This window comes from Bactrocera dorsalis, unplaced genomic scaffold (assembly GCF_023373825.1).
Source record: "Bactrocera dorsalis isolate Fly_Bdor unplaced genomic scaffold, ASM2337382v1 BdCtg309, whole genome shotgun sequence".
NCBI classification, from domain to species: domain Eukaryota; kingdom Metazoa; phylum Arthropoda; class Insecta; order Diptera; family Tephritidae; genus Bactrocera; species Bactrocera dorsalis.
The window spans coordinates 1-25,000 of record NW_026038360.1 but is presented as its reverse complement, the minus strand read 5'-3'; the positions used below and the strand labels follow the sequence as shown (position 1 = coordinate 25,000).

Below are 25,000 nucleotides of genomic sequence, written 5' to 3'. Positions count from 1 at the left end.
GACCCTCACTGGTTGTTATCGAGGATGAAAACGTTGACTCCATACCAATGAATTGTCACTTTAAAGTGGAGGAAGAAAGTAATTCGCTCGTTGTCAAATGGACTAAAGATAATAAAGTGGTTTTCCAATACATCAAAGGACATGGCGCAAACGTTATCGTAAGATACAATATAAATATTATTTTATAAATTCTTAATTAACGTAATATCTTTATTGTACAAAATTATAGCCAGAGTTTAGAGGTGAAGTAAAATCCTTATCATCCGATCCGAATGATGAAGAAAGTGGCATACTACTGTTAAATCCAACGATTGAGACATCTGGTACATACAAGTGCAATATTCAAACGGATAAGAAGACAATTTCCATGGATAAAGAATTGCACATAATTGATATACAAAATTATACACACACACTCCAGCATAAGCGTATCCAAAATGAAACACATTTGGAATGTGAAATCGCAAATGTATATCCCAAACCCACATTGGCTATTCAGTGAGTGACAATTAGTTTAAATTCTCTTTTTAAACTAAATAATCTAATACGTTATTTCGCAGGACCTTTAATGGCGAGCAAATTCAAATTATCGCAAGCGATGTAAATTTGCTTGATGATGGTAAATACCAAGCAAGCGCAATTGCCGTTATCAGAACAGAGGACGATAGCACCGACGAATACCAATGTGTCTCTATGTTTAACGGTTTATCATTTAACTTAACAACGAATATAATTTCAGGTAGTATGTCCTTTAGAAGACCTGAATGGAGCCATCTTTTATTAACTGTTTTAATAGCACTTGTTACTTATGAAAAATTTAGTTATTAGATTTTAAAAATTCTAACGCTTACTAACTACTGTAACTTATTTGTTGGTTTTGTAAATATTTTTATAAGATTATAGCGAAAATATATATGTAAATATAATACTAATTGTGTACATGTGTAAATACATCGTTTTAATTACATAAATTTTCTAATTTCTTGGGTGGTAAAGTGTTTCTTCACTTATATATTTATGATGATTGAACTTTTCCTTCCGAAATTACTTTTACTTGCCTTTAGAGGGCTGCATTACTTTATGCAGCAAACACAGCGTACCGTTAACCTTGTTTTATAATTTACGATTTACATAAATATAAATACCATATATTGTGCCCAGAATACTATATTTTTTAATAAAATTTTCAAAAGTATGTCTATTGAATTTTTTTAAGTCAAAACTTCTCGTTTAGTGATTTTAAAAAAGTATTCGTTAAGATATGAATTGAGCATGGGAGTCTGCTCTTGAAATAGTAATCTTTTTAATTTATTTGAGTCACCCTATCGTTAATGTTCTTAACTTGTTCCTACAATTATTTAAAAACTGTGTTATCATTTCTTTAGCAGTCTAACCATTTATTTTTTATAAATGTTTAAAATATAGCACAGTTTAGTATAATTAACACCATTTAGGTGTAAAGGATGTGGGCTAGCGAGAAATATTAATAATTGGCTGGAAATGGCATAAAATTGTTCCTGAAAAAAATCAATACTAACAAACGCAGAACGTCGCACATATTTCCGGTCATCGCATCACTCATTTAATTAACACGAATTTATTTTATAATGAGCTGTTATCGTCCACGGGGAACCCTAGCCCGGGCCATCTTTCAAAAATATCACAATGATCGCTCTTTGGAAGAACTTGACACCAGACTTGTAAGTAAAAAAATGTGAGACTTAAACAATTTGTTTAGTCAAAAATGTTGGTAGGAATGGGAATGTGCATAGATAATAATGCATGTGTTACTTTGGAATTTGTTTAAAATAATTTTATACCAGAAAAAGCTAAAAGAAAACCTGCACAATATGTAAGTAAATTTATGAGAAAACCGGCATATTCTTGTATTATTTCTGAACAAAACAGATGCTTTTAAAATATTGAATTATAGTAAATGAGTTCCACAGTGTATTGCTATAACATCTGTTTACTAGTTCATGATATATTTTTGTCAAATTGTGCTTATATAAACAAGATGTTGTAATAAGATATCAAGAGAGCTAAGTTATAACAACAAAACAGAATGTGATAATGAAAAAGATACACTTGGATTAGTTTCTATTTTCATTCTACATATATGTAGTTTAATATTCAAAAAGCAAATATATACACGATTTAAAAGATATTTATATATTGTCATTTTAGTGGTATACAACTAATCATGAACTACCTCCGAAATTCCAAAACAAATTCGTACCACTGCTTCAACCTGATGAATCCACCATGCGTTGGCTGGAACGTGCCAAAGTTCTTTCGACAAACATTTGGCTTCACATCTGGCACGCTGTGGCACGAGTAGTTTTACAATTTTTTATGACACAGACTGACATAAATGGGTATTTGAATCGTGGTTCAATGTTTATACTATCGGAACAGCAGTTTGGAAGACTACTCATTGCTGGTGGCTTCGACGTTGAGTCTTATGATACTGTAAATATTGCTTTGCTTAAATAGTTTTGACATAACTTTAAATATGGCAATTACTTTTATAGGTACATTGTTTGGATATTGGTGCTGGGGATGGTGAAATAACCGTTCGTTTGATTAAATCTATGCAGAACTTGCATCCGCAGTGTAAAATTCATACATTTGCCACAGAGACTAGTTGGACAATGCGTGAACGACTAAAAAGTAGAAACTTTAGTATTCTAGAACGTATTAACGAGTTACAAAATGTCCAGCTGATATCATGCTTAAATGTGTTAGATCGCTGTATTGATCCAATAGATCTTTTGGAAGATATTTATAAAGCACTGGCGCCAAATGGACGTGTGATTTTAGCTCTTGTTTTACCTTATGTACATTATGTAGAAATGAATTCGTCCCATATGCCACTACGTCCTTTACTTAAACACTGGCCAGAGAGATCACAACAATTAAGTTTTGAAGCAGAAGCTGTTGAGTTTTTTCAGTTACTAGAGAGTATGGGATTTCGCGTTGAAGCTTGGACTAAGGCACCTTATCTCTGTGAAGGCGATTTAAGGCAATCATTTTATTGGCTAGTAGATATTGTAGTTGTACTATCAAAAAAGAAAACTTTAGATAATAATATTTAATTAATTATATATGATTTTATGTATGTAATTAATAGGAATGTTCTCAAATGAAAATAATTTAGGAAATAAAGGGTGTTATTGTATTAAAATTTGTTGATTTTATATCTTATGAAAACAGTAGTTTGGTGGCGGTGAGTATGAAAAAAGTTTGAATGGTTCGAAAAAATTTCCACCTCTCTGCATCTATAATAGTTCATAGTATTTTGAATTCGGTAATATATTTAATATATAATTACTTTATAAATTATGTCAGTATAGACACAAGAGTAATATAGAATTATAATGTAAATAACGTAATTCTAACAGTATAAAAACCGTAAGGAATTAAATGATACTTTGTATTAAATTATTTCATTTAAAACTTAATTTATAAAAACTATAAATTTCATTTTTTCCACGCTAATCTTAACATTTTGTGAAAATCCAATTAGAATTTTCCTCATATAAAAATGTATTGGTCTAGTTGTCTGGCATCTCATTTTTCCTTTGGAGTAACTACTTGAATTAGTGATAGCTTTTCGATAATCAAGTATCGCACATCACTAAAATAGTGCAAAGTGAGTTCTTAAAAGTGATAAAATTATACTGATAAAAAAATCAGCTTTAGGTATATTTCAGCTGCATAGCTATAAAAAGTGAAAACTATATTTTGTAATGTAACACATAGTAATTGTACAGAGCGTTTATTTGCTGGAAATACACATAATTGTATGTATGAATGCCAGTGTAGTAGATATTCGCGTATATATTTTCTTATACGATACATAAAATTGGACAATGTCAGTAATAACTCCTATATAAATGGAAAAAGTGTTTTGCAATGTGCATATTACATGCGCGAAAGTGAAAATATAAACCGTATGTTGATTTTTTCGATGGGATATACTCGAAACTTGCTCGAGGGTGAAATTTTGCATACCACGCCTAGATTTTCAGCATTTGTGCAAAAAAACCGTATTCTTGGGAGTCGTACTCTAAATTTATAAATATATATAATTTTTTTTAAGTGCGTGAAAATACATTGTACGATAGCAAATTGATTTAATGAATGTGGCATCTTTTTCTAAAACTACATATTTTAGGTATCCAAAGAAAGTACAATATGAGCAGATCACTTTTTTATATACATACTTATATACATGCATACATATAAGTTTTAATATGAGACACAGTGCTCCTCGCTAAAAATTCATTAGCTTCATCCTAGCTGCTTTATATTATACTTTTATTCAAGTGTAAAAGGGTGAAAAAAACTTGTTGAGTCAAAATGTTTTATTTCAAATGTGAAAAAATAATTTTCGCAAAATTTTTTATTCGTAATCGCAACTTTTCCGAGATTCTAAAAACATATATGGAAAACAAAAGTATACATATGTATGTATGTATATTCCAAAAGTATGCTGCGCCGCAGACATAAGTTTTTTATATACAGTAGTGAGAAGAAAAACACATTCGCAAGGGATGAGCAAGAGGTAGAGATTATGAAGTGGAAAGAAGTTTTTTAGTTTGGTGCACAAAATAAAGAGAAGTAAATTAAGTAGTAGAGTGAACGATAGTCACAGCTGATATCAAGATTTCAAAGACAGGTTAATAATATAAATAAATTATATGTATGTGCATATGTATGTATTTACATATATACATAAAAATATAAGCAGCTATGTGTGTGTGAAAAACAAACATACACATACATACATGTGTCCTATGATAAAAATACTATAAAATAAAATGGATAAATTGAATTTCTGAAGATTAGCAACAAAATTTCAAACTCTGTATGTATGTATGTAACTTTTAGCATAAAAAACACAACTATTTTCATATCAAAAAAATCATGTTAAATTGCTTGGAAATATTGACCTATATAAAATCCATTATGACACGTTCTAATAAGACCAACAGTTTTGTTATTAGGTATAGTTGGACCAGCGTTGCCGTTTCTTGCATAAAAAGTCTATTTTACATATTACTTCTCAGCCTTATAAAAAGTTTTTAACTAATGGCTCTATGTACATATTCAAAGCATATTTATTGTTCAATCGACCAACAGGTGATTTTTTCTCAATTTTACTTTACTTTCTTATTAGTTAGTACTTTAAACAAAACTAATCAAACTTTTATCCACAAATTATTTAAAATACATAATATTGAATACAATTTTTTTGGACATTTTATAGAAACGCAATAGGTTGGGAACTGCACGCACATTATTGTACACAAAACTTAACAAAAAAGAGTTCAAAATACGTAACGCATAAAAGCACAAATTTTTGGAAATATAACACTCAAATAAAGCAGTAACAGCGACGCACATATCTTAAAGACGCTTCTTGATCTTTGAGCTAATTAGACTGGCTCAAAACGGAGGTAATAGGGAGGCGGAGTCTCCCGACGGGGCGCAAGAGAACAGAGCAGCGTGTTGGTGGACACCTTGGACGGCAATGGGTTGCTTCGGGTCACCCAGTTCCAAACAAACGGATGTAAATTCAGAAGACTCCAAAAGTCAAAAGCGTCGCAGTGATGCAATATCAAAGCAGCTCCAAAAGGATAAGCAACTATATCGTGCTACCCATCGACTACTATTGCTAGGAGCTGGAGAGTCGGGCAAATCGACTATTGTCAAGCAAATGCGTATTTTGCATGTTGATGGATTTTCCGAGCCAGAGAAAAAGCAAAAAGTCGATGATATTAAGAAAAATATACGCGATGCAATCCTGGTAAGCAATGACAATTACCTAAGGGTAAACATATATTTTTTTTTTACCTAGGGTATGTATATTTACATACAGGTATTTTTGTATGTTCATGAAAATAAAATCGATTAACCGTTTTAATTTCTTACTTTCAGACAATTACTGGTGCAATGAGCACATTAAATCCACCTGTATCATTAGAAAAGAAGGATAATGAGGCAAGGGTTGAATACATCCAGGATTACGCTTCCAGTAAGAAATCTAATTTTTATATTGCATTACAAGATACGTCTATACATATGAACTTGTTTTGTTTACTGTTAGCAGTTAAAAAAGTCTTCATTAGTTTTGAGTCAACCATTTAGAATTTTTTTGAATCTTTTATTAACATTTTATTGCTTTAAATAAATATTGGATCGTTCCATTAATATAATTAAAAGTTATATTTGAACTCTGCGAATGTCTAAACTGTACGCAGATTAACTTTGTATTTCCGGAATCTATATTTAGAAAACTCTTAAAATAAATCTTATGGAAGAAATTTATTCAACTGTCTATAAAGAAAATAAGTGTGAATTCTATGCGAATTTCAATTTGAATCAAGATATACTTTTCAAAATAAATGTATTTAAAATAATTATATTTAGTCGCATATAAATAAATTATTTCAAAAATAACTTGTTAGTTTAAAAATACAATACGATGACCTTTTCGACCTTGAAAAGAGTTTATATGTATAGAAAAAACTGTGTATAAAAATATATGCATACTATATATTTGTATATACGCATTAATCACACGTTTGGAAATTTTTTTTTAGGTCCCGATTTTAACTATCCTCCGGAATTTTATGAGCATACAGAGGAACTATGGAAAGATCGAGGAGTATTGCAAACATTTGAAAGATCAAATGAATATCAACTGATTGACTGCGCAAAATAGTGAGTGTGCTTTAATATATGCTATATAATAAATGTTTAAAATGTGAACAAAATCACAAAATAAAATGTTTAATGCTAAAATTTTAATTCAGTTGCTAAAATTTATATTACTGCGGTTATTGAATAATATATTTATTATATCAAAATATTTATTTATTTATAAAAATATTTTCATATTAGGGATTTTAATTCATGCTCATGACACTCATTCTCTTTTACATTCTATTCCTGTGTTTTTAAGTTTTTTGGATCGAGTAAGCATAATAAAGAAACCAGATTATACACCAAGCGAGCAAGATATTTTAAGATGCCGTGTCTTGACTTCAGGCATTTTCGAAACACGATTTCAAGTAGACAAAGTTAATTTTCAGTAAGTTTCAATATTTATTTACATGTTATTAATCGATTTTTATTTACTACAAAACAAATTTGAATTTTATTTTACAGCATGTTCGATGTTGGAGGCCAACGTGATGAGCGACGTAAATGGATTCAATGTTTCAATGATGTTACAGCTATAATTTTTGTAACTGCATGTTCCAGCTACAATATGGTATTGCGAGAGGATCCAACGCAAAACCGTCTTCGTGAATCATTGGACTTGTTCAAAAGCATTTGGAATAACAGGTAATAAGCTATGTACCATATTTTGTGCTTTTTTGAAAAGAATCGATTTACATGTATACAATTAATATTTAATTTCTCATATTTGCAGATGGCTACGCACAATTTCTGTAATTTTATTTTTAAATAAGCAAGATTTATTAGCTGAAAAAATTAAAGCTGGAAAGAGTAAACTGTCGGAGTACTTTTCCGAGTTTAACAAGTATCAAACACCAAGTAAGTGTAACGAAAGTTAAAAAATTAAAGTATTCGTAAAAATGTCGTATTAACGCTTAAAAGAAATAAAAATAATATTTCTGTTGTTGTTGTAACATCCTACACAGCTGATCGCACAATTGTGGGATTTTGAAAATTTTTACTCAATATTTCTTACTTAATTATAATTAATATAATATAAATATAACGGAAGTTGTAATTATATTAACAATTTAGCTTTGCATCTAAATTCTGACTGAAATTGAATTAAAGTAACTTACCAAAAGCCGTTTACATTCAATAATCTTTAGTTTGTTATTTTGATCTCTTTTTTTTGAACCAAATTATTTAAATGCTAACTGTTTTGCGATACAATTAATTACAGCACATGTATGAAATATTTATGCAATCAAATTATGAAAATAAATACATTATTTATAACATTTTCACTGTTATCAATAATTAATCCACTCTTTATTCATTCAGGTGATGCTATAACAGAATCTGGTGATGACCCAGAAGTGATCAGAGCAAAATATTTCATACGAGATGAATTTTTGGTAAGCTAAGCGAAAAACATAATACGCATACATACACTGTTGAGAAAAATAATGGAAATAAATTAATTAATTATGCTTTTTTGTCGCTTTGACTAACATAATTTTACTTTATAAGTAAGCAAATGCAACCATGATTTCGGTAATTTTTCTCAACATCACAAGCATACACACATATTTACACACTTTTATTATAATTTTAGTAACATTAAATTATCCTACACCCTATGCATCATCATATTCGTTGAATTTTACCCATCCGAATTATTGCATGTATACCAAATAGACTAACCTATGCAAATATATTAATACACACCAGTTTCTTTCATATACGAATATCTTACTATTGTCGCTTGTTCTTAAAAAAATGTATCATATATAAATTTTGTGGTTGTTGTTGTCGTAGCGGCAAAATTCTGCCGAGTTGACAGTGCTTGATCGCACAAAAATCCGGGTCCGTTCCGGTTACGTAGACCCGACTGTCGTGAGAACTTTGCTTAGTGCTCGTATAGCAACAAATTAAAAAAAAAGTTAGATATAAATCATTGAAATGCTTGTACATATAATATATATCGTTTGATGGTTTAAAAATACTTTAAATCGACAAACTCCAGTTGACGAGGCCGTTAGTGAATCTACTTTGTCTCAATATATCAATCAACCTCGTTAATACTAGCATTATAGTCGTTGGTGGGCGTATATGAAAGAATAAACGACTGGCAGAGTTCTTTCGCAATAAAGAAGACAATTAACTAAAAGCAGTGATAGTTCTTCAATCCTCAATTACGTCGACGACATTACGCCGACCAGACTTTGGACGAAACAAACTTCCGACAAGCAGTGGTCGCAATTCACAGTGGAGCCATCAACACCTTCACCGACTCCCTTCCAGTGAATGGCGTACTCGGAGTCAAACCACCCCCCATCGCAAACAAGGAGCTCGAGTTGCCGTGAAAAACGAGAGTATTCTATTTGTGATTCCGACAAATGAGCAGTTTCTTGAGGAAAAGAGTGCGTGTACAAAATTTCATAACGATATCTCTTAGACTGATGGACTAGCTAGTTATATACTTTTTGTCTCCGATTTTTCTTTCTGAGTGTTACAAAATTCGTGGCAAACTCAATATATCTGTTTCAGCGTACAAAAATATAAAAACAAAATATTTTTGATAATTATTAAATGCTTGATTAATAAATTGTTTCATAAATAAATATTTTTGATTGTTTTTGTTTTATAAATATTAGTGTAAATGCAATGCAACCCTGATGTCATAAGCAAAATTTAACCGTATATGTAAAAACATTTCAGTTTTTATAGCAAAAAAAATCAGTTTTATAGCAGTTTTTATAGCAACATTAACGATTATTTTCCTGTTTAAAAAAAAAACGTAATAGCATAAGATTTTTTCATAATAAAAATTATTTTCATACTACGCCTTTTTTGATATTTTACCCATCATTATTCCATTTTTCATACCTAACCTACTGTTTTCCGTTGTGGTGTAATGTGTACACGTCCTAAAACAACACTCATAAATAATATGTTATATTCGTAAAAATCATTACCCATTAATATGCACACGCATACATACATACACACTGTTACACCATATAAGCACTAAAGAAATATAAGAAAAGTAATAATAAAAATTTGAAAAATACATTTCCCCCTCTGTACGTTTTTCTGGCTCATTACAGCGTATTTCAACTGCTAGTGGCGATGGCAAACACTACTGTTATCCGCACTTTACATGTGCAGTTGATACAGAAAATATCAAAAGAGTGTTTAATGATTGTCGAGATATAATTCAAAGAATGCATCTTCGCCAATATGAGTTGTTATAGGTTTATTTTTAGTGTCAGTGGAAATAAAAATATGCAAATAAAAAACAAAATTCTTTAAGAACAATTAAATAAAAATACCATGTTTGATCAAAGACAGATACACCATGTTTTTATTTCTAAAAGAAATCCATAAAAATAAAAACAAAATATAATAATTAAAGTCTTATTCTAACGGTAAGTGTTTATTGAATGCAATTCATTAACTATATTTTAATTTTATATATAGGAAGACAAAAGTATATTTTAAAATTAGTTATGTTACTAAAGTTGGAATATTCTATAGAGAAAGAATAACTAGAAAGTCATCGAGGAAATACTCTATCTGATCAAAGTAATCCGAACTTCATGTTTTTGTTGTTATTATTGTGACAATCCCTGAATAATTTGGAAGAATGCTACCGAGTTACAGATCATTGGCCGGGTAAAAATCTGGCTCCGTGCCAGTTACGTAGACCCGACTGTCATGGAACGGTGGAACTATCCGTATGTATATACTGTCACTTATGTGACTTCACATACAATAAAGCTTGCATCAAACATATAGAGCTGTTGGAAAAAGCAGGATGTGCATTCTTAAGTCCAAACCAGTTGTTACGGATTCCTTTGAAGATGGAACGTCAATGGAATAAATCTATAATAGCTGATGTTCGCAGAATGTTATACAAGAAGGAAGCGCTATAAATAATATTCCGGAAATTATCAAAATTGGCCTCCTAAAGGGCTAGGTACGTTGCCATTATAATGTGTACTACCTTGAAGGAGACAGATCAATTAGTTTTTCTACTGAATTCCATTATCTCTTGAGATGAGCCTCAATCAATTTTTACAAGTACTATTTACCGATCCAAACGGACTGAATTGTCGAAACAACAGTCCTTTGTCGGATAAACTGCGATTTCATTCCAGTAACATAAAACCGGTTTCTAGTTAAGATTGCTTTTATTATTTTGCGTTATCTTAAATTGTGCCCGAGTCCACCATAGCACGTCAGTTGTTTCGTCTTTGCAGAAACACCAACAAAAACCAAAAAGTAAAACCAACTGTTGTTTGGATGTTTCAACTTCGCATAGGTTTTCCGTTCTTGCTGCAAATTTATCCCAAAAGCTAAAAGAGATGAAGCATATAAAAACTAATAACAAAAGACTCTAAAATGAGAAAACACGCTTTGATTTTATCATTGAAAGACCTTCTCTTCCGCCCCTGTGGTCTATATCTCAATACTGTCCGAAAAATGAAGGATGTTAAAAGTTTTAAGTTGTCTCCAAACAGCTATTAGATTTATAACATAAATGGAGAAACCAACGGTCTTACTCTTATATAGTATGTATGTATGTAACCTAAAATAAAGTAAACGAAGCAAGTTTTAAAGCATTTTCAATCGATTTCGAAAAAAATCTGCCAGGAATCGCCTCTCTAAATGTATTTCAGAAGAAAGAAAGTAAAATCCGTTACCGGTCGGTATTGATATTGAAACCTGATACACACTTTTCGACAGCATTTTGATTTAATTAAAAAATTAGCTTTTAATTACTATTTTCTTTACATTTTTTTGTTTTATTTTTTTTTATTTATTTTTTTTGTTTTATTTTTTTTTATTTATTTTTTATTTATTTTTATTTATTTTTTATTTTTTTTTATTTAAAATTTTCTATATTTTTTTAGTTTAAAATTTTTTTTTATAATTTTGTTTTTTTATAATTTATAATCTCTTAAGTGTATTTCAGAAAAGAACTTCCCGTAAAAGCCGTTAGCGGTCGGTAATGATATTGAAACCTGATACATACTCTTCGATAGCATTTTAATTTTTTTAATAAATTTAGTTTTTAATTACTATTTTCCTTATATTTTTATTTAATTTTTTTAATTTAATAAAATATTATATTTAAGCTTTGTTTTGTTATTTTATTTTAATTACAAGTTTTTATAATGTTTTTTTAGTTTAAATTTTTTAACTTATTTTTTTTTTATTTAAAACTTACTTTATTTAAATTTATTTTCGACATTTTAATTTTTTTTTTAATTTATATTAATTTTTTATTCAAAATGATCTATGTATATATTTTTTTCATTCAAAAATTTCAAATTACGTAGGATTTGCTTCACCAACAATTTCTATATTCGCATATCTTTATATTACTCTTGTTGACAAAATTTGTTTGTGGGAATTCGTTTCTCAACTCCAAATGAAAAACCGATCAACCGCAACCGCTTATTACCCACAAATAAATTATAGGAAAAAGTAGTACCAACAGGTTCTAAACCAAACAGTGTTTATAGTGTTGCATGCCGCATTAAAAAAATGACCTCGAAATTTTTTTATCTACACATTCTAATAATTTTAACGCTCCTCCAATTGATTACTGCCAATGAAGATGAAAGTCCAATAAAATTGGAAGTGGCTCGCGGTGCGCGTACTTGCCGTCGTTGCGTCGGGAAACTGCAGCCTACAGGCCTTATTAAACAGTTGAAGACCTTGAGAATTAATAGGCGTTGGGAAAATGAAAAAGAATTTCGCAAGGGTATACGTTTTAAATACTATCGGTACGTATATATGTGAACTAAACTGTCAACCAGTACAAAATGTAATCATATGTGTACCTATATGTAAATGTTAGTGATGGTGAAAAGGTTTACGAAAGCGCCAGCGATGATCCCAAAGCGCTGACCAAATCTGGCTGTTCGCCTGATGATAAATTTGCATTTATTTTGCATGGTTGGCGGCAAAGCTGCGAAACGGAATGGGTGCTCACCCTTATTGAACGTGAGTAAAATTATGAATATATAATATAAACTCTACTCTACTATTGAAAATTTGCATAAAGAAATCTGTACTTTATGTAATTAATTCTAGGGCTCACATATCATCGTGGCGGTTGCATTGTGTGCATAGACTATGAAGTCTTCGCCAAGGACTCTTATATGTGGTTATATAGAAGCTTTCGACGCATTTCCAATATAATTACAAAACGAATGTTGCTACTAATTAACGAAGGCTTCAATCCCGATAATGGTTATATGTTCGGTTTTAGTTTTGGCGGGCAGTTGGCATCGGCAATTGGACGTAGTTTGAGTGAACGATATCTCTTTCGCAGCATTGATAGTTAGTAATCAAACAGATTTATTTATATTTTAATACGATAAATATGATGCCTTACTTTATCGCTTCAATTGTCTAAAAAAAATATTTAAATTTCAGCTTGTGACATGGCTGGTCCCGGTTTCGATGTCTTCATCAACATCGATCATCGTGAGGCTGCTCGTCACGTACAGTGCTTGCACTCTAGTCGCGATAAGGGCACACAGATCTACACTTGCCATCAGAATGTCAGATTGGGTAGCTGCGGTCACTACCAACCAGCTGCCTCCAGTCAACCCTACTATAGCAGCCATGGTTTATGCGTACAAATTTATATAAATGCGTTCGACTATCCCTTCTATGCGATGCAATATGAGCCGACATGGTGTGCTTCAAAGCGGGCCGCCACAAATATACCATATAAATACACGATTGGATACAATGAGACGCCTGATTCGTAAGTATTCGTATTTGTGGAACTTTTAAAAAATAATTCTACATACATACATACATACATATAATTATCCACCGATGTAGAAGTATAGTGTAGACTATAACAAAAAAATATTGTTTTGGCGAAATTTTGTTATTCAACTGCAATTGACTACAATTAACTTTCTACGTATCCATGAAAATGAAATTCAGAAAAGTTTAGAAAGCATTTATGTATAATTATTTTAATTATAACTAAACAATACTCAACAATTTTAAATGCTTAATGACTCTAACCAAACTATTTATGACGAAAGAAAGTACATAAAGAACGAAATTTTAACGGATCAAGAAGGAAAAAATAATAATAGTTTTAAGTCCACAAAAAATATTAAAAATTTCCCGAAAAAGACACCCAAATTACACAAAATTTAATAAAATTCGGAAATTTTTCGAGAATACGTTTATTTTATCACGAAAAAAACTATAAACTAATTTTGACAATTTCGTAATACTTTTAAATTTTGTTTCTATTTACTTTTTCAAATATACATATAGTATATAATATATATACACGTGTACAAATTCCTAACAATGAATATTACATATATACAATTATTTTCTTAATAAAAACATTTTCAAAACCGATATTACAAATAACGAACGATATTGCTGAGGATAAACAAATAAATACATATAATCTCTAATTTTTATAAACATTTTCTTTAATTTCCATTTTAGTAATATTAGCGGTGAAATTTTCGTGCCAACTAGCCTACATTTCCCTTATAATTTTTCTGAGAAGGAGATGCTAATGTTGGGATTTTTTGATGAAAATTCGGAAATATAAACCAATAGCACTTAAATAATCACTGGAAAATGCACCTTACAATTGCCCACCAGCCATGCATATAAATAAAAATGCATTTAATACACAGATAGTCAAATTGTCAGCGAAAGATTTTTAACAGCACATTTACTAATAAAATTACCCAAGCATTTACAACAATAAATAAAAACACTAATTTGTAATAATGACGTAATTGTAAAATATTTTTTTTAATAAATGTAAATTTACAAATCTATCACACAAAATATTCACCAATGTTAGTGAGTTCACTGCATATCCTGTTGCATTTACATTACAGCACTCTTTTGTATTAACAGGACTTGCAGTACTTATGTGAAATAATCCCTACCGCAACATTGCTAATGTGATGGCAGTGAGTTCACTGCAAGTCCTGTTGCATTTACATTACAGCACTCTGTTGTATTAACAGGACATGCAGTACTTATGTGAAATAGTCACTACTCCATCATAAAGCGACTGTGGTGTAATGGTAAGACTTACAGCATGGCGTTACAGAGGTTGGAGATTCGAGTCCGGCTTAGAAGGAATTGTATCATGTCAGGTAATTTATAAAATTCAAATAAATATAAATAGTAAAGGTAAATTAATTACAAATATAATAATAAAAACAACAATATGTAATGAATGTATGACAATGCATAATACCAACAACATGAATAATACAGTTGTAGTTGTACAAGAATGAATATACATATCGCTCATTTGCTGCAAGACCGGCAGAAATCAACAAACGTGATTTTTGAGTTAATGCTGCAGAATTGTTCGTTATATCATACTTCATGTTGAGTGAAAAATTCATATGAATACCTCTTATATGCTCCGCTTGAGACGCGGTGTAAGGTTGGAGTCACCGTGTAAGGTTGTAGTCAGTTGAAAACTTTAAACGCGTTTCTGGAGAATCGATGTTTTTGACTTATGCCGGTCTTGCAGCAAATGAGCGATATGTATATGATAAAGAAGAAAAAAAATATATGAAAATAAAAAAACCTATCATAAAAAAATAATACACAAATAGAATGAAATAAAAAAAAACACAAATAAAAGCAAAAAAATAATAGGTAAATAAAAAAAAGAACCGTTTTTCGATTCGAATAATTAATTTCCGCTTCACCGCCAGCTATTTTTTTACCGTAATTCTGGATCCTGTCGAAAGAATTGCTTCCTTTTCGGTTTTCAAATAGATAAACAAAAACAAAGCGTACAAGTTATGCTTGAGCGGTTTAATACTCCTGCAAATTATTTAAAAATGGAAAATATGCGCATATACAATTGGTTTAGCACGTTAGTTGCACAGAAATTGAATAAAAGCGTACTAGTTACAATTCAAACGCACTAGACATTTATTTCAAATTGCCATTTACAGAGCTTCTGGGCCGGGAATCACTACAAACGGCATATATAGTACACCAGTGGCAGAAATAATAGGGACAAAAAAGTCACCATGCAACGTTGCTCGATAACAGTACTTTGTGTTTATTAAGTTTTCTAACAATTATTTCTGCAATGGTGGTGTGAATCTTATTTTGTTTCAGTTGCCAGCGTTGTTTTATAAATATAAAATTTCTTAAAAAACAAGTGAGGTGAGAAGTTATACACATATTTTTAATCTTATTAACAAATTTTAATATACATAACTCGTTTAATTTTTGTGATATACGTATGAAATTTTGTGTGCAGATAGACTGAAGCATTGGCTAAACAAATTCGTATTTTGAAATTTTTTTTTATAATAGTTAAGTTTAACGTTTTTGGGTACTAACAACATTTGTATATTTCGAGATAACTAAAATATAGAGCTACCCTAAATAAAAAGTATATTTCTTATGCATACATATATGTATAATTAGTAGAAATCATCATCAAACTCTGCAGCATTGGTTTTTTGATTCTTAACTTGATCTTGATTGCGATACATATAAGCCACTTGTTGTGCACCTGTTGCATCCTCTGTAGATTTATCATCACGTATACGTATAAAACGTGGAAATCTTAGTGATATGCCCTTTTCAGGATCGATAATACCGATTGCGGCTTTATGCACCGGACTCAAGGAAAGATCCGCACATTTGACCTCCCACACTTGCACGGCCTCAAACCAAGTGTCGGGCGCCAAGGTGGCATCATATCGGTAATATGATTTTGGTGCTGGTATAGTGTGTTCTTTGAAGAATTTTGCATGTGTGCTCAAATCCTCATCGTTCAGACCTGACAAATGTGAAATTTAATTGATGTCATTTAATTTGTTTTCTTTTTGTTTTTAATTTGCTTACCTGTGCCTATTTTGCATATACTTTGATATTCCTCATTTTCGTCGTCGTAGCAAGCAAGTAAGAATCCACCATACACACCGGTGCGTTTGCCTTTGCCTATGTAACCGCCTATAACAACTAGATCTAAGGAATCGCCCACACCAGTCAGATAATCCTTTTTCAGTTTCAACCACTTGTGTGAACGTTTCGCAATTTCATAGGTTGCATCGTTATCCAGCGACTTGATCATCAAACCCTCACAATTACCTAAAATCATTATATTTATTCGAAATGTATTTATATGCGCAAATAAACTGCATAGCAACCTTTAATAGAATTTTCCAAGAAGCCTTGTATGTCGTCCGGATCATTGGTGTCACATGAAGTGGCAAATTGAAATTCACCCTCAACTTCATTGAAATTATCTCGCAGCAATTGTCTTCTGTCTTCGAAATTCTTCGATGTTAAAGCCTCGCCATTCAGATATAATAGATCGAATGCGTATACGCAGACTTGCACTTTAATCTCCTCCACATCTACATTCTTTCTTTTTCGGGTGCTAAGCACTTGGAAGGGTAGAATTTGTTTCTGCTCAATATCCCAAGCTACCACTTCGCTGTCTACTATATATGATTGTACCGTGTCCTTTTTGAAGTGATCGATGCGATTTATTATATCCGGGTATTTGGTTGTGTTATTCTCTTGATTACGTGAATATATATTAACGGTGCCATTTTTGTCGCCATGAATTTGCGCACGTTCGCCATCGTATTTCCATTCGCACGTGATGTTGCCTTTCAAGCGATCCATCACCTCGGATACACCACGTGTTGGATGTGCCAACATAGGTTTCAATGGCACACCGGGTTCCATGGTGCAATATTTTAGTAAATCGTCAATGCCGTGTGTAAGTAAGGTCGATACGATTTTATCGAAGTTTGGACATTGGCTGAAATTATTGTTAAAAAAATATTACAAGATTATAAAAAGAGATTTCTACTTATATGTATATGACTTTACCAATAAGCAGTTTTAAGTAGAAATGTTATATCCTCAATATCCTTTTTTATATCAGCTTCAGATTGCTTTTTCTTTTTATAGTTTTCATCATATCCTCTACTGCTCACTAACGCTGTGGCTAAAGCCTGAAATAAACTTTTTTCCGCAATTCCTATACGCATCTTGCCAATCAGTGATCGTATAATATATCTAGCTTCGGAGTAACGCGATGCCACAAAGAGGTCATGTATAATTGGCGATTTTGCCTTACCCGAACTTTTTGCTATGGTTCTCAATTTTTGATAGACAGTTTGTACGGTGAGTGGTTTCGGCGTAAACATCATACGCTGTGAAACTCTTGAACGTTCAGCAACAATGCCTAAGTCACCAATTTCCTGTGTTTGTGTTTTAATAAATTTCAGTTCACGTCCAGTAGAGACAGCTATGACTTTCATCAAGGTGGTTTCCGCTACGCCAAGCTCTACGCCTGCAAATTTATTTGATTTTATTTAGTCCCAAAACAAAATATTTCTTACTTTACCTTCATATGCCGGTGCCAATTGATTTATACTTAAATAAATACATGATAATAAATCATCTGGGTTTAATAATAACACAGAGCTTAAGAAATTTGCTAGTATTTCTACCATCTTATAACGTCCCTTGGTATCCTCGATCATTTCAAAAGTTCTTGCTAAAGCCAAATATGGTGTGCTGCTCCCAAAAAAAATACATTTATAAAAGCATTTAGAATAAAACAGCTTACCCTACCTTTGTTTCGCTTTCCAATAAGCATCTTTTATGGGATGATATCTCGCAGAAGCTGGATTGTATTCGGCACCACACTGATTGGCTTCCACCGAAAGTTTTTTAACATTCGCATTATCATCTTTACTTGAGTTTTGTTTCGAAGCATCATCATCTTTACTTGATTTTGGCTCAGACTTTACTTCCACATGTTTGCTGTCGGATTTTTCATTTTCCTTTTCATTTGAGATGTCTTTTTCGGCATCACTTATTTGCTTTTTGAATGGGCTGGACGTAATATTAAGCTTGCTGTCTACGGTTTCTTTTTCTTGTTTGATCTCTTTTTTGATATCATTTATTTGCTTTTTGAAAGGACTGGATGTATTCTTGTTCTTTGGTGATGTTTTTGACGCCTTTGGTGATGCCTTCTTTGTATCTTTATTTTTACCATTGGTCTGTACATTTTGCTTTGCGTTTCTATTGTCCGCTTCTTCAGATTTTCTCTGAATTTTCTTCTCCGGTTCCCCAATCTTTCCATTAGACTGAGGACTTTCCTGCCTTAAATTAAATGCTTCTTAATTAATATACAAACAAACCTTTAGCGCGCTTTATATTCCTCACCTGCTGCGTTTCGCGCTTGATGCTTCCTCAGTGCCCGCACTAGATGCTGGTTTAAAAAATGACCTAAAAACAAATGTATTTAAGCTATTAACTTTCACCAAGGAATCTTTTAAAATATTTATAACTAACGTAATTGATCTTTGTGCCATATTTTTCTTATTTTAAATGTGTTGTTATTACGCCGGAGAAAAATTGTAAATACTTGCGAATTTGTCGGCAATGTTTCAACTTGAATGGTGAAATCAACACAGGGTGTATATTGTACGTCATTTTAATAACATTTTCATGAATTTAATAAAATTTAAAATATGTAAATGAAATTTAATTTAAATGACTAAAGTAAAATAATTTTCACAAAGTTATTATACTAAGACATAAATTTACACACTAGCGAATGTATTTTTATATTATTATTGTTTTTGTGAAAATGAAAATAAATCTTTTTAAGAATATAAGAATAAATATATTAATACGGCAACACTTTAGAAAAAGCGTGGTTGAAATAAAAACAAAAATTGTGCACCATACCTCATTCGTGTTTTGATATTTTATATTTCTATAGAATTCCAAAACATTGTTCAATAATATGGGGGCGAAGAAAAAACTGAAAACAGCGGAGCGTAATCCTCACCTGAATAAAACAACTAAAAATCTTAAATTTAAACGAAAAGCGAAGGAAATGATGGAACAACACCGGAAACAGGCACTCTTGGAAAAGTCCTACAGAGAAAAGGAGGAAATCAAAATAGATGAAGCCGAAGGCAAAATATTTGAATTCATAAAGGATGAGGAAGATGATAATGCCGAATTAAATACCTTCAACGAACTAATGGATACCCTCTCCGCAAAAGGTAAGCATTAAAGCACATCAGTTTCCAGACCAGAGTTATCATAATATACTGAACAGAACAAGGTTATATCTCCGCTGACGATTCCATTGATGACGATACGGATGATGAATTATCAGTTGCTCCTGAAGCGAAACGTGCTGAGGAAGATGTGGTTGAGGAAGCTGCACAAGAAGTCGAGGAATTAGAAGCTGTAGAATCCAATGACTCATTTGCGCAGCATTTTGATTTCGATTTGCCGCTTGAAATTGTGGATAACTTATGGACCGCACAGAGTGAAGTTAAGAAAAGCGTACTTACTTGGCCACATTTGGGTTCAATCAAAATGCAAATACCACAATTTGTATGTGAAGAACTACCTAAAAGTGAACTTAATTGGAATACTAATTACAAACTACTTGGCACGGAACATTTACATACAATGAATATTAGAACAGCTATACTAGAAAACTTTACAAAAGAAATCACACCCTTGCAATCAGAAGTTTTTCAAATACTCAATCACTATAATGATTTCTGTCATCCCAACGTGCAGAAGGACAAGATAGATGAATTACGTTTATGCTATAGTGCGCACATTTTAAATCATATGCTAAAGACTCGTAATCGCATACTAAAACATAATATGAAATTGGCAGCCACACCAAATATAGTGACCATACCGGACAGTTATCGAGATCAAGGATTGGCGCGACCCAAAGTACTTGTCATTTTGCCATTCAGGAAATGCGCCTATCAAATTGTGACAAATATGGGTCGGCTATTGTACGGCAAAAATATGGGTGTGTAAATAAATAATATAACTAAAATTTGAATTCCTTTACATTTTTATATATTTTTAGAAGCAAAATTAATGAACTTCTCGCGTTTCACTGATGAATATACGGGCGAAACCTTGCGTTTCCCGCAAAACAAACCGAAACCGGAAGATTACGTAGAAACGTTTAAAGGCAATATAGATGACAACTTTAAGATTGGTATTTCTATAACCAAGAAGAACTTAAAGCTCTACACGGATTTCAATGCATCCGATATTATCATTGCATCGCCTTTGGGCCTACGTTTGGGCATAGCATCAAACAGCAAAGAGACAGGCGCCTTTGATTTTTTAAATTCGATCGAACTGCTGATATTGGACAAGGCGGAAATGTTTTTAGCACAGAATTGGGAAAATCTACTGCATGTAATCGATCACTTGCACCTGCAGCCACAATCTTTAAGTAACGTTAATTTACAGCGTGTACGCCCATGGTGTTTGAATGGCTTATGCCGCTTTTATCGACAAACAGTGGTGCTCTCCTCGCATGAACTACCCGAAATACGTTCACTTTTCTTCAATAAATGCTTCAACTACTGTGGTAAAGTGTCTATTTCGAATCCGATTCGGCAAGGTGACATAAGCAACGTCTTTGTTACCACGCCGCAAATATTTAATTTAATAGATACCACAAGTTTGGACTCGGTTTTCGATACACGCTTCCGATATTTCATCAAAGAAATACTACCACGTTATAGAAAGCCTTCGTTTGCTCATTGTATGATATATGTACCGAGTTACTTTGATTATGTACGTTTGCGTAACTATTTGAAAGCCGAATCTATTAGTTTTGCGCAAATTTGTGAATACACCAAAAAGGAAAAGGTGGCGCGTGCGCGAGACATGTTCTATCACAGCGGTGTGCACTTTTTGCTTTACTCAGAACGTTATCACTTTTATCAGCGTACACGTATAAAGGGTATACGCCATTTGATTATGTATCAGCCGCCAATGTGGCCGCAGTTATATTCAGAGATGGTCAATATGATGAATGAAAGCAATCAGAATGCGGCAGATGGCTTGGACGATTCGATGAGCATTACTGTGTTATATACAAAATACGATCTAATACAGCTAAATGCAATTCTGGGTACAGAGTCAGCGGCTGAATTACAAAATTCTAATAAAACTATACATAGTTTTACAATTAAATAGGAAATGATTACTTATAAATTATTGTAAATAAAAAATACAATACTACTTAACTATAAAAAAAGTGTTTTTCGTTATACACATCTTTGAGGAGTTTGAGTTGATTTAAAAAAGTAATTGAGAAATTGATTTGAGCCAAGTCTAGTTCCTCTTTGAAAATCATACTAAAAAAGTATATATTGTATATACATATGTACATATGGTATTGAAAAATTATAAAAAAAAAATATTTGAAAGTTTCTGTTTTAATTGAAAATTTAAAAATAAAATTAGAATTAAAAATCTTAATTTGTTTTTATCAAGTTTAAAAGGTAATATAAATGAGAGCACAAAATGTTGGATGAAGATCTAAAAATTAAAAAGAGAATTAATTAAAAGTTAAAAATAATTAAAAGCTAAAAAAAAAATATTAAATAAAAAAATTAATTGCATTAAAATGAAAAGAAATGAAAAATATAAAAAATTACCCTAAATTACTAATTAAGAAAATTATTAAAAAAAATTAAAAGCAATTAATTACTAAAAAAATAAAATGACAATTACAAAAGAAATAAAAAGCAAATTATTACAAAAATAAAAAGCAATTAATTAAAAAAATTAAAAAGCAATTAATTAAAAAAAAAAAACAATTACAAAAAATTTTCAAAGCAATTAATTACAAAAAAATAAAAGGCAAATTATTACAAAAAAATTTAAAAGCATTAATTACTAAAAAAAATAAAATGACAATTAATTACTAAAAAAGCGATTAATTACGGAAATAAAAAGCAATTAATTAAAAAAAAATTTCCAAAAAATAAAAGACCAATTATTACAAAAAGATTTGAATTACAAAAAAAAAAACAATTAATTACAAAAACAAATTTTTACAAAAAAAAATTAAAAGCAATTAATTACAAAAAATCCGATTAATTACAAATTAAATTTATTAAAAACTAAAAACAAATTAACAGTAAAAAAATTAATTAAAAATAATAAAAGCTAATATGGAAAAATAAAAATAAATTGAAGGAGCTATTAGCTATTTAGGTATGGTTAATATGTCTCAATTAATAAATTCGAAGCTTTTGTATTAATTTCGAAAACGTATTAATTTGATATTGAAATTTCTTGTAGTTTAAAATTATAATTGTTGTATTTTTGTTTAATATCCATTTTTTCTTCATAGCATAATTTCAAAAACTTAAATAAAATCATTTGAAATTGTAACCTGTTATCTGGCTCGCTTTCACCTAGACATTGTGGCACGCTTATGCCCGATAATTCATGAATGAGGAGCTAGAGTATAAAAGAGAAAGTCAGATACATTTTGCTTTACAATTGTGGTTGTGTTATAACTTACCCGCCAAATATAGGCTTCGGAGCATCTGGCGGAGTATTCGTCGTCTGTGCTAGATTGCCAAAGGACAAGCCTGTATCTGTCGAGCCCAAAGCATCAAAAATATTGCTGCTCTGCGTTGTAGGCGCGCTGAAGGCGGTGGTTGTGGGCGTGGCAAAGGAGCCGAAACCTTTGGGACTACCAAAAGTCGGTGCGCCACCAAAACTAGGTTGTGCACCGAAACCCGGTGGACTACCGAATGTTGGCGCACCACCGAAAACTGGTCGTGGAAATGCACCCGCTTGTTGCTGCTGTGAAGGTGAACCAAAACCTGTGCTTGCTATTGACGAGCCACCTTGTGAGAATGAACTGAACGGTGAATTAGCTGTGGCACCAAAACCGCTGGCGGGTGAACTAAATATATTTGCTTGCTGTTGTTGCTGCGGACCTGAAGCAGCTGCAGCGGCACCAAATATAGAGCCGCCAGACGCAGCGGTATTATTCGGTGCAGCGCCAAAAGCGGAACCAACAAAACTGAAACCAGATGCTGTGGATGTTGAATCCGGCTTGTTGGCGGCGGCAGCAGAAGCAAAAATGCTACCAGACGATTGACCGAAAATCGAACTACTACTGACGGCTGCATTGGCTGAGGTTGGTGAACCGAAAACATTGACATTGTCAGGATTTTTAGCAGGCGTACCACCAAATATAGAGCCACCTGCATTATCAGCGCTCTTAACTGCCGCATTACCAAATATAGAACCAGTATTTTCAGCCGGTTTCGCTGCAGCATTCCCAAAAATCGACCCACCAGTACTGTCAGGACTCTTAACGGCACTGTTACCAAATATGGAACCAGCAGAGGTATTGGCGCCAGGCGCTGCGGGGCTTGCTGGCATGCTGGCAGCAGCGGCAGCAGCAAATATGCCACCCGTTGCAGCACCAAACCCTACGCTACCAGAATTGCCAAAGATACTACCACCACTGGCAGCTGGCGCTTGACTACCCAATGATAAGCCACCAAATGCCGAAACGCTTGTGGTCGTTGCCGGTTGCGAAGCATTGTCAGTTTTTGCCATAGAGCTAACGGGGCTGACAGCTTGAGTTGGTTGCCCTAAATTGCCAAACAGCGATTCGCCAGGCGCTTTAGCCGCTGCAATCGTTGAAAAGAATGGACTGGTTGCGCCGCTAACAGGTGCCGCCGAGACAGCGGTGGGTGCAACTATTGTAGGTGACGGCGTTGGTGTTAGGATTGTTGTGGCGGCAGCAACGGTTATTGCAGCAGTAGGGGCTAATGAAGCTGTGGGAACGGCTGTAGTTGTTTTGGTAAAAGCAGCTGCTTCCGTTGGCGCTGGTTTGGCTGCGGTCAGCGCGCTTATAGTTGCTGATGTTGACGTAACGGTCGCCGCAGTAGTAGTAGTAGTAGTAGTGATAGTTGTAGCGGTACTTGCAAGAGTTTGACTTTGGAAAGTGGGCAGCTGTTTGAAGAGGGACGAGTTCGTAAACGAAAACGCAGATGCGCCTGCGCCACCAATACTACTAGTGGTCGGTAAAGATAATGTAGATGGTGTGGTGGAGCCTAAAGTACCACCAAATGCCGTTACATTTGTATTGGCGACACTGAATGGTGAAGGTGACTGTTCTGTTGTGGTGAGCTTGCCAAAAATTGTTGGTGTTGGTGCTGCTGTTGCCGGTGTGCTTGTTGCAATTGTATTAACTTTGGAAATCGACAAATCCGCTTGCATGTTGTGAAAAGCGCCAGGTGGATTATTCTCCGTATTTAAACTGAAGGAGAACATGCTGCCATCTTTAGGTTTCACAGCTTCTGAGAAAATTTAGAAAAGCAGAATAATTATTAAAATAAAACGGTGAATTATTTTTGGCTTCAAATACCTTTCGGTGTTGGTTTGCAGATAT

General features: G+C 32.5%; 7 protein-coding genes across 13 annotated transcripts; 5 read left to right on the top strand and 2 right to left on the bottom strand.

Moving 5' to 3' along the window:
• LOC105226855 (butyrophilin subfamily 3 member A2) lies at window positions 1-949 on the top strand (the record flags this gene model as incomplete). Its single annotated transcript, XM_049462148.1, is given in 3 exon segments — window positions 1-158; window positions 230-498; window positions 561-949. Coding segments are annotated over 3 exon segments (695 nt in total), but the record flags the coding sequence as incomplete, so codon positions are not given.
• Window positions 950-1,344: 395 nt separating this feature from the next.
• On the top strand, window positions 1,345-3,187 carry LOC105226857 (protein-L-histidine N-pros-methyltransferase). Its single transcript, XM_011205961.4, has 3 exons — window positions 1,345-1,700; window positions 2,188-2,472; window positions 2,535-3,187. Exons 1-3 carry the CDS (start codon window positions 1,608-1,610, stop codon window positions 3,096-3,098), a joined length of 942 nt encoding a protein of 313 aa, XP_011204263.1. The 5' UTR covers window positions 1,345-1,607; the 3' UTR covers window positions 3,099-3,187.
• Window positions 3,188-3,597: 410 nt separating this feature from the next.
• On the top strand, window positions 3,598-10,051 carry LOC105226858 (guanine nucleotide-binding protein G(s) subunit alpha). Of its 6 annotated transcripts, none has more exons than XM_011205963.3 (10): window positions 3,622-3,806; window positions 5,001-5,148; window positions 5,276-5,815; window positions 5,947-6,043; window positions 6,612-6,732; window positions 6,974-7,102; window positions 7,180-7,359; window positions 7,448-7,572; window positions 8,038-8,111; window positions 9,807-10,051. In XM_011205963.3, exons 3-10 carry the CDS (start codon window positions 5,540-5,542, stop codon window positions 9,951-9,953), a joined length of 1,149 nt encoding a protein of 382 aa, XP_011204265.1. In that variant the 5' UTR covers window positions 3,622-3,806; window positions 5,001-5,148; window positions 5,276-5,539; the 3' UTR covers window positions 9,954-10,051. The 6 variants fall into 6 exon arrangements, with proteins under 6 accessions (XP_011204271.1, XP_011204269.1, XP_011204265.1 ...); XM_011205966.4 differs by having other exon boundaries at window positions 3,623-3,705; XM_011205964.3 differs by having other exon boundaries at window positions 3,662-3,806; window positions 5,013-5,148.
• Window positions 10,052-12,031: 1,980 nt separating this feature from the next.
• Window positions 12,032-15,026, top strand: LOC105226859 (uncharacterized). Its single transcript, XM_049462149.1, has 5 exons — window positions 12,032-12,494; window positions 12,569-12,714; window positions 12,805-13,053; window positions 13,150-13,486; window positions 14,203-15,026. The coding sequence occupies exons 1-5, from the start codon at window positions 12,253-12,255 to the stop codon at window positions 14,309-14,311; spliced, it is 1,083 nt and encodes a 360-aa protein (XP_049318106.1). The 5' UTR covers window positions 12,032-12,252; the 3' UTR covers window positions 14,312-15,026.
• A 622-nt stretch (window positions 15,027-15,648) lies between these two features.
• Window positions 15,649-19,217, bottom strand: LOC105226860 (DNA ligase 1). 2 transcript variants are annotated; one of them, XM_049462146.1, is made up of 8 exons: window positions 19,078-19,209; window positions 18,949-19,011; window positions 18,352-18,885; window positions 18,122-18,294; window positions 17,602-18,067; window positions 16,908-17,530; window positions 16,603-16,848; window positions 15,649-16,537 (listed from the first exon to the last, which is right to left on the bottom strand). In XM_049462146.1, exons 1-8 carry the CDS (start codon window positions 19,095-19,097, stop codon window positions 16,176-16,178), a joined length of 2,487 nt encoding a protein of 828 aa, XP_049318103.1. In that variant the 5' UTR covers window positions 19,098-19,209; the 3' UTR covers window positions 15,649-16,175. The 2 variants fall into 2 exon arrangements, with proteins under 2 accessions (XP_049318103.1, XP_049318102.1); XM_049462145.1 differs by having other exon boundaries at window positions 18,949-19,217.
• Window positions 19,218-19,430: 213 nt separating this feature from the next.
• Window positions 19,431-21,829, top strand: LOC105226861 (U3 small nucleolar RNA-associated protein 25 homolog). Its single transcript, XM_011205972.4, has 3 exons — window positions 19,431-19,799; window positions 19,856-20,578; window positions 20,639-21,829. Exons 1-3 carry the CDS (start codon window positions 19,535-19,537, stop codon window positions 21,766-21,768), a joined length of 2,118 nt encoding a protein of 705 aa, XP_011204274.2. The 5' UTR covers window positions 19,431-19,534; the 3' UTR covers window positions 21,769-21,829.
• A 951-nt stretch (window positions 21,830-22,780) lies between these two features.
• LOC125780242 (nuclear pore complex protein Nup214-like) lies at window positions 22,781-24,905 on the bottom strand. The gene is made up of 2 exons (XM_049462144.1): window positions 23,108-24,905; window positions 22,781-23,043 (listed from the first exon to the last, which is right to left on the bottom strand). Exons 1-2 carry the CDS (start codon window positions 24,880-24,882, stop codon window positions 23,016-23,018), a joined length of 1,803 nt encoding a protein of 600 aa, XP_049318101.1. The 5' UTR covers window positions 24,883-24,905; the 3' UTR covers window positions 22,781-23,015.
• Window positions 24,906-25,000: the final 95 nt, after the last annotated feature.

Bases quoted from the DNA above. Each gene is read 5' to 3' on its own strand.
- LOC105226861 (XM_011205972.4), top strand. From the start codon at position 19,535: ATGGGGGCGAAGAAAAAACTGAAAACAGCGGAGCGTAATCCTCACCTG. The intron at 19,800-19,855 runs GTAAGCATTAAA...TATACTGAACAG, and splicing joins GGATACCCTCTCCGCAAAAG to AACAAGGTTATATCTCCGCT. The intron at 20,579-20,638 runs GTGTGTAAATAA...ATATATTTTTAG, and splicing joins ATTGTACGGCAAAAATATGG to AAGCAAAATTAATGAACTTC.
- LOC105226860 (XM_049462145.1), bottom strand. From the start codon at position 19,097: ATGGCACAAAGATCAATTACGTTAGTTATAAATATTTTAAAAGATTCC. The intron at 18,295-18,351 runs GTAGGGTAAGCT...TTTTGGGAGCAG, and splicing joins TATTGGAAAGCGAAACAAAG to CACACCATATTTGGCTTTAG. The intron at 16,849-16,907 runs GTTGCTATGCAG...TAATGATTTTAG, and splicing joins CTTGGAAAATTCTATTAAAG to GTAATTGTGAGGGTTTGATG.
- LOC105226859 (XM_049462149.1), top strand. From the start codon at position 12,253: ATGACCTCGAAATTTTTTTATCTACACATTCTAATAATTTTAACGCTC. The intron at 12,495-12,568 runs GTACGTATATAT...TGTAAATGTTAG, and splicing joins ATACGTTTTAAATACTATCG to TGATGGTGAAAAGGTTTACG. The intron at 12,715-12,804 runs GTGAGTAAAATT...AATTAATTCTAG, and splicing joins GGTGCTCACCCTTATTGAAC to GGCTCACATATCATCGTGGC.
- LOC125780242 (XM_049462144.1), bottom strand. From the start codon at position 24,882: ATGTTCTCCTTCAGTTTAAATACGGAGAATAATCCACCTGGCGCTTTT. The intron at 23,044-23,107 runs GTAAGTTATAAC...TTTATACTCTAG, and splicing joins CCGAAGCCTATATTTGGCGG to CTCCTCATTCATGAATTATC.
- LOC105226857 (XM_011205961.4), top strand. From the start codon at position 1,608: ATGAGCTGTTATCGTCCACGGGGAACCCTAGCCCGGGCCATCTTTCAA. The intron at 1,701-2,187 runs GTAAGTAAAAAA...TTGTCATTTTAG, and splicing joins AAGAACTTGACACCAGACTT to TGGTATACAACTAATCATGA. The intron at 2,473-2,534 runs GTAAATATTGCT...TTACTTTTATAG, and splicing joins ACGTTGAGTCTTATGATACT to GTACATTGTTTGGATATTGG.
- LOC105226858 (XM_011205969.4), top strand. From the start codon at position 5,540: ATGGGTTGCTTCGGGTCACCCAGTTCCAAACAAACGGATGTAAATTCA. The intron at 6,733-6,973 runs GTGAGTGTGCTT...TGTGTTTTTAAG, and splicing joins CTGATTGACTGCGCAAAATA to TTTTTTGGATCGAGTAAGCA. The intron at 8,112-9,806 runs GTAAGCTAAGCG...GGCTCATTACAG, and splicing joins TCATACGAGATGAATTTTTG to CGTATTTCAACTGCTAGTGG.